This window comes from Empidonax traillii, unplaced genomic scaffold, assembly GCF_003031625.1.
Source record: "Empidonax traillii isolate 1590-97213 ecotype Southwest subspecies unplaced genomic scaffold, ASM303162v1 scaffold3:size4013460, whole genome shotgun sequence".
Classification (NCBI taxonomy): Eukaryota; Metazoa; Chordata; class Aves; order Passeriformes; family Tyrannidae; genus Empidonax; species Empidonax traillii.
Window position 1 is genome coordinate 1,457,962 of NW_020955196.1, and position 6,849 is coordinate 1,464,810.

At 42.8% G+C, this 6,849-nt stretch overlaps 1 protein-coding gene across 3 annotated transcripts in view; it reads left to right on the forward strand.

The window, feature by feature from the left end:
• The window catches only part of LOC114069919 (A-kinase anchor protein 2-like), a 157,130-nt gene that overhangs the window by 12,558 nt on the left and 137,723 nt on the right, over positions 1 to 6,849 (forward strand). Inside the window, exon 4 of one of the 3 annotated variants that reach the window (XM_027907553.1) lies at positions 4,525 to 5,229. The exons of the other annotated variants lie outside the window; for them this stretch is intronic. Coding sequence (XP_027763354.1) covers positions 4,536 to 5,229 — 694 coding nt within the window. The 5' untranslated portion in view covers positions 4,525 to 4,535. The remainder of the gene's footprint in view (positions 1 to 4,524; positions 5,230 to 6,849) is intronic. 3 annotated transcript variants of the gene reach the window in all.

Below are 6,849 nucleotides of genomic sequence, written 5' to 3' on the forward strand. Positions count from 1 at the left end.
CAGGTGGCCAAGAAGGCCAATGGCATCCTGGCCTGGATCAGGAACAGTGTGGCCAGCAGGAGCAGGGCAGTGATCCTTCCCCTGTACTCTGCGTTGGTGAGGCCACACCTTGAGTATTGTGTTCAGCTCTGGGCCCCTCAGTTCAGGAAGGATATTGAGGTGCTGGAGCAGGTCCAGAGAAGAGCAACGAGGCTGGTGAAGGGACTTGAGCACAAGTCCTATGAGGAGAGGCTGAGGGAGCTGGGGTTGTTTAGTCTGGAGAAGAGAAGGCTTAGAGGTGACCTCATCACTCTCTTCAACTACCTGAAGGGAGGTTATAGCCAGGTGGGGGTTGGTCTCTTCTCCCACGCAACCCACAATAGGACAAGGGGACATGGGCTCAAGCTCTGCCAGGGGAGGTTTAGGTTAGATGTTAGGAAGAAATTCTTTACAGAGAGGATCATCAGGCATTGAAACGGCCTACCCAGAGAGGTGGTGGATTCACCATCCCTGGAGGTTTTTAAAAAGAGATTGGATGTGGCCCTTAGTGCCATGATATAGTAATTGGAGTTGGATCAGAGGTTGGATTTGATGATCTTGGAGGTCTTTTCCAACCCAATCTATTCTATGATTCTATGATTCACTTGCCACTGACCCCATCTGGACATAAAGCCATTGACCACAACTCTCTGGCTGCATCCATCCAGCCAATTCCTCATTGGCCAAATAGTCCATCCATCAAACCCAAGATAAGGATGTCATGGGGGACTACATCAAAGACCTTACAGAAGTCTAGATAGATGACATCTGTCTTCCCTTGGCAATCATAGAAGGCCCCCAGATTATTCAGGCATGATTTGCCCTTAGTAAAGCCATGCTGGCTGCCTCGGATCACCTCCTTACCTTTTATATGCCTTAGCATAACTTCTAGGAGGATCTGCTCCATGATCTTCCCAGTCACAGAGATAAAGCTCACTGATCTGTAGTTCCTCAGTTCTTCCTTTCTCCCCTTTTAAAAAATGTGAGTAGTGTTTCCCTTTTTCCAGTCACCAGGGATTTTGCCTGACTGCCATGACTTTGCAAATATGATGGAGAGTGGCTTGACAACAACATAGAATTATGGAATGACCTGGATTGCGAGAAATCTTAAAGATCATCTAGTTCCAACTGCTCTGCCTTGGGCAGGGACACCTTTCACTAGACCAGATTGCTCAAAGCTCCATCCAATCTGGCCTTGAACATCAGCCAGTTCCCACGGGACACTAGGATGCATCTCATCAGGTTCTATAGGCTTGTGGCTATTCAGCTTCATCAATAGATTCCAAACCTGCTCTTCTCCTACAGTGGGACGGACTTCACTCGCTTCACAGTCCCCCAGAGGATCAGGGACTTTGGAGAAGTGGGAAGCCCGACTGCCACTGAAGACTAAGCCAAAAAACTCTTTGAGTACCTCAGCCTTCTCCATATTGGTCACCACCAATTTACCCTTCTTGTTTATCAGGGCATGTTCATTCTTCGTGGCCTTTCTTTTCTGACCTATGTACTTATAGAATCCCTTCTTATTATTCTTCACATCCTTTACCAAATCCTGTTCCAGCTTTGCCTTGGCTTTCCTGACCCCATCCCTACACATTCATACCATACCCTGTATTCTCCCCAGGTCACCTTTCCCTGCTTCTGCTAGTAGACCTTGCTTTCTTACTTGTTGACGGGGAGGCTCTCAGAGACATACATACACGACCTATGAGATCTAAAATATGTCCGATTTATTAGGATAGCTCAGGGTTTTTATAGCATTGGTATACAAGGTCTCGTGACAAGAAGCACACAATTGGTTACAGGTCACTGTCCAGCTGTAAACATGCATTACAAATACCTTTATAATTGGTTATTAACAGGTAACAAGGCAATAGTTTACTTTATCAAACTCCACCTTCTTCTTGGCACCAATTTCTCTTTGTTCTCGAAAAGACACCCGCAGCCCATCTTGGGACCTATAACTTATAGTACCTATAAAACTATGTAAAAGTTTATAAAATCTATAAAAGTACCACACACAATATAAATTGCAGATCTTTGCTCAGCCCTGCCAGTTTCCAGCATGCCTTGTTTGATTTCCTAGACATTGGGATAGAGAGCTCTTGTGCCCTAAGAAAAGTGGTCTTAAAAGTCTGGCAGCTCTGGTCAGCCCTTCTGTTCTTAAGGATAGTTTGCCAGGGGATCTCATTCACCAACTCCTAAAAAAGCTGAAGTTTACTTTTGCAAAGTTCAGGGTCTTGAATTTGCTCCTTGCTGGGCTCATACTCTTCAAGATCGCAAACTCAAATATGGTCAGGTCCACATGATTTAACTGTCAGATTTTTGCTGTCTGCTTCTAAATTCATGCCCACTGTACAAGGCTTCTTTTAATACAATACTGAACTAAATTTGTGCATCAAAACTGGGAGAGTCTGGCAGATTGCGTGCTCTTCTGAACTAAAAGTATGTGGCCCTCAACTACTTCATAGGAAAATCATCAGTCTTTATTGAAGAGTTATGTCCTAGATAATACTTTATTTTTCAAAGAAGAGGAGAAGCACAGGAGCCCTAGGGGAGCTCAGGATGCTGCTTCTAACAAAGAAGATAGCAGGTGGCCAGTTGGTGGGCTGGTGGTGCCCTCTCTTTAGTGCAGTTGTGCTCAGGACAAATTAGGAAGGAACTGCTGCTTATCAGAGATGATTTTCCTGTGGTCAAGTTCATGACAACCTCCCAAAGCAGTGGTAAAACACAGTCCTTAGGGATAATTCCTGAGGGTTGAATGGCCAAAATGAGATCACTGCGTCTGTAGCCTACTCCAGTCTTCAGCAATGCCTTGGTCTCAGAGGCAGCAATGCTCCTTCACCCACGAGCATCCCCGTCCTCTGGCTCCATGCAGGTGTTTGTGGAGTGTTGCACTTGATCTGAGCAGTCCTGCCAGGGCTGGACGAGGTCTGAGCAGATGCACACAGCATGTAGATGGCCGGACCCCCCCATTTGGCTGGGCTGCCTACCAGACTGCACTCCTAGGGGACAGAGGAGACCACCTCACAGGGAGGAGCATGCACCCACTCAGCAATACATCAGTTTTTTGTCTAGTACCACAGGAGGCATCATGATGCATGTAGTGGCAAATTTCCTATTGCTGATTAAATACTTTGCTATAAGGATACAGGAAAAATAATTCTACTGCATGTGAATAAAAAGACTGAGGAAATATATTAAAGCAACACTAATTTTTTATATTAATTAATTTTTTTTAATACAAACATACCAAACTTCATTGTTTCTTGGGGCAAAGATATTCTGTACTCATTTGAAAATAAATCAGAAAAAAACCAAACATGCCAGTTTGTGGTGTCCCCAGGTAAGACAAGTCATGATTATACCTTTGAGGTTCACTGAAGGAAATGATCACTATAAGTTTCACAAACAGTTGTCACTGCCTGTGGTAATTTGTGATTGTCTGTGAATGTCTGACTAGGAGCAAAAATGCTTTTCTATGCATACAAGGAATGGTTAAACAAATGAACCCTTCTGGAAAATCTGAGAGACCTTTGCACATTTTTCTTTGAAAAGCTGTCTAGTGAGATGTCATTGTATCTCAAAACGAATGTTGGAGCAGTGCAGACTGCTTGTCTATTCCTACTGTGTGGTCTGCAATTTTCATCTCATTACTGCATCCTTAACTGCTAGAACACCTTTGCTCTTCTAAAGCAACGTCCTTCACACATGTTTTTACCTGTTGTTTCATGACTCTTTGAAAATCAGTTCATTGTTATTGTTTTGTTCATCTTTGGCAGTGGTGCTTAACGCCTAATTCACATAAATGAGGAAGCACTTCTTGGCCATTTTGTACACTCTCTTCACTCTGGAAGTAGAGATCACTGTCGATGTCTTGATGTGGAAGCTGAGAGAGCTGCCCTGCCACACACCTGTGGGAGAAATTACCCATTCCTGTGTGGTTTTGTTTTCCCACCCGTAGAACAGGGATAAACAATGTTTCTTCACATCTCTAAAATGTTTTGAATGCTACGGATGGAAGAGTTAAGCAAGGACAAGCATTGATAATAAAGTGGTCTGGGTGTTACATGCAGCAAACAAAACTTGTACCAACTAACTGGCAGTTTGATGGCAGAGAAGAAAGAGAGAGTAGAGAGGTTCTCTCTGAATTTTGAGGAAAGTTCAGAATGGAAAGTTTGAAGGCAACCTGCATGCTGTCACCTCCCTTTGCCTAAATTACACATAACCTCTTGGTGCTCCTAATTGATCAGAGACAGCTCCACGAAGCATGAGCTGGCAGAGTAGGTCCTGTTTGGTATGCCTAGCCTCCACCTGCATAAAAAGCCACAGTGTAATAACCATCTCTGTCCACAGTGTTGCGTCCCACCTCTAATGTAGACTGTTTAGCCCTATAGCAGGAGGAGGTAGGAAAAAGGGGCACCATAGATTTCTTTGTCTGTTTGGCAATTAACCATTCACTGGCTTTTTTTGTTGTAACATGCACTTCCTCTCTTGTTTTCATTCAAGCTTTGTGCACCATGGAAATTAATGTGGAGAAAGACAAACAGACAGGAGAGACCAAGATTGTCTCTGCTTCACCTGTTGGCCCAGATGAGGCCCATCAAAGAGGATTCAAAGTCTATGATGATGGTTCCAAGGTAGTCTATGAGGTTCACTCTGGTGGCACAGTGGTAGAAAATGGAGTACATAAATTAAGCTCAAAGGACGTAGATGAGCTTATGCAAAAAGCTGGACAATCAAGTGTAAAAGGAGGGTATGAAACAATGACTGTGTCAGACAGAAATGTGGTAGCCGATGGAAACCTTAGCCATATGAAGGAGCAAATGCTCTTCAAGGAGGCAAAGCTGGAAATGGTACATAAATCCAGCAAAGGACATGCTGTGAACCCTCAGCCCCAAGATAAACCCTGTGGTGGTGAAACCCTGGAGGCCAGTGCAGATCAGCCAGTGACAATGATATTTATGGGCTACCAGAACATCGATGATGAAGAGGAGACAAAGAAAGTGCTGGGCTATGATGAGACCATCAAGGCAGAGCTTGTGCTGATCGATGAGGATGATGAGAAGTCATTGCGGGAGAAGACAGTGACAGACATCTCCACCATGGATGGGAACGCCGCTGAGCTGGTCTCTGGCAGGCCCCTGTCAGATACGACAGAGCCCTCCTCTCCTGAGGGGAAGGAAGAGAGCCTGCCCTTGGAAGCTGCCCCAGGTACACAAAAGAAAAAGCGCTGTCAATGCTGTATTGTCATGTGAACACCTCCTCCTTCCCTGCTCCAGGCAGCTCCCGCTCCATCACTTACCTAGACCTCACTGTACTTCTAACTGCAATACTGTGAACTGGAAGTGAATGCCTCCATTGCCTTGCAGTTGGGTTGCTTTGCTTTCTAGTTCTTCAGGAAGAGGAACGCCTGGTTATTTTCCCATCAGAAATACTATTTGGAGTTTGGGGAGGGGTTGGGGGTTTTCTGCTTCTTTTTTGTTGTTGTTGTTGTTGTTATTGTTGGGGGTTTTTTTCCTTAATATGACAGACTGAGAGATAAATAGGAAATGGAACATATGTTTTCATATTTATTTGATTTTTATATATATTTTATATATATAATGAAAACACTTTTTACATTTTTTTTTCTTTTAATATCTGGCAGACTTGATCAGATTCCTAGGATTTTGTGGGAGTCTGAGTTTCACAGCCACCAGATATGAGAGCCTTAAAAAAATGTTACTTCTCTTTTTAAAGAAAAATCACATTTAAGCATTATTTTATAGATCATATTTTTTATTTTTTTGGGGGAAGGCTCAGATCATTTTACTGTTTTAATTTGCTAAAACTCAGACAAGTCTTTCCCAAAAAAATTGAATAATATTGTTTTATAGTAACTTTCCAGTTTAGTTTGCAGTGTCAGAAAAACCCGTCAGCCATTTCTGCTCATTGGTGATACCAGAAGTGGACCTTAATCATTCTTTCTAGAAAATATATGAATGATGATTTTGCCTTATATAAATCTTCCAGATTACAGTATTGTATATGCACTTCATCTCCCAAAATTACAGTTGAAATTAACTTGACATGAAAAAGATGCAGCTGTCACACCAACAGAAATGGAGTCACTGATCTAATTACTTGCCTTTCAGTAACTCTGCCAATGCTATACATGACGTTTTCCTGCTGAACTCCAACAGATGAGAGATATTGCTTTCTATTTCCCTAGAATATAAATGGACTTCTCTCACAGTCTGACCCTATTCCTACTGGATTCAGTAACAAAACTCTCAGTGCTGGGAATGGGGAGGTTTATTTTGTAATTCTTAGGGAAGAGTAATTTCTCACAATGTGTACCTTCAGTGCTCCTACGTAATGATAGGCAATGGATCTGATCCTGCCCTGCTTATCCAGATAAAACTCCTGTGGAGGCCCACTGGAGTTTTGTCAGAGCAGATGTTTTTGGAGATGATCCTATAGCCATGAGACTAACATTTTCAAAAACTGCTGATGGTTTTGGATGCTTCATTTTCTAATGTGGGGCACTTCAAGGAGGCCTGATTTCCAGCACAGTTTCCTTCATCTGACCTCTGAAAATCAGGCCTCTTAAAAACAACTCCAGATGAAAATATAAAAAGGGGAAGGCATCCAAAATTAGTAGATGTTTCTTTGTTTCTTGCTTTTTGATTCTTCTAACAGAGAAAGCAGCCAGTTTTTTCATGGTGAGATATTATAAACCTGATTCTTGTCTCACACCAGTTTTGCTTAACTCACTCTAATGGAGTTAGTCTAGAATTATAACTATAGAGGTGAGATTAAAAATCAGGTTTTGTATTTTCTGATAGTGTG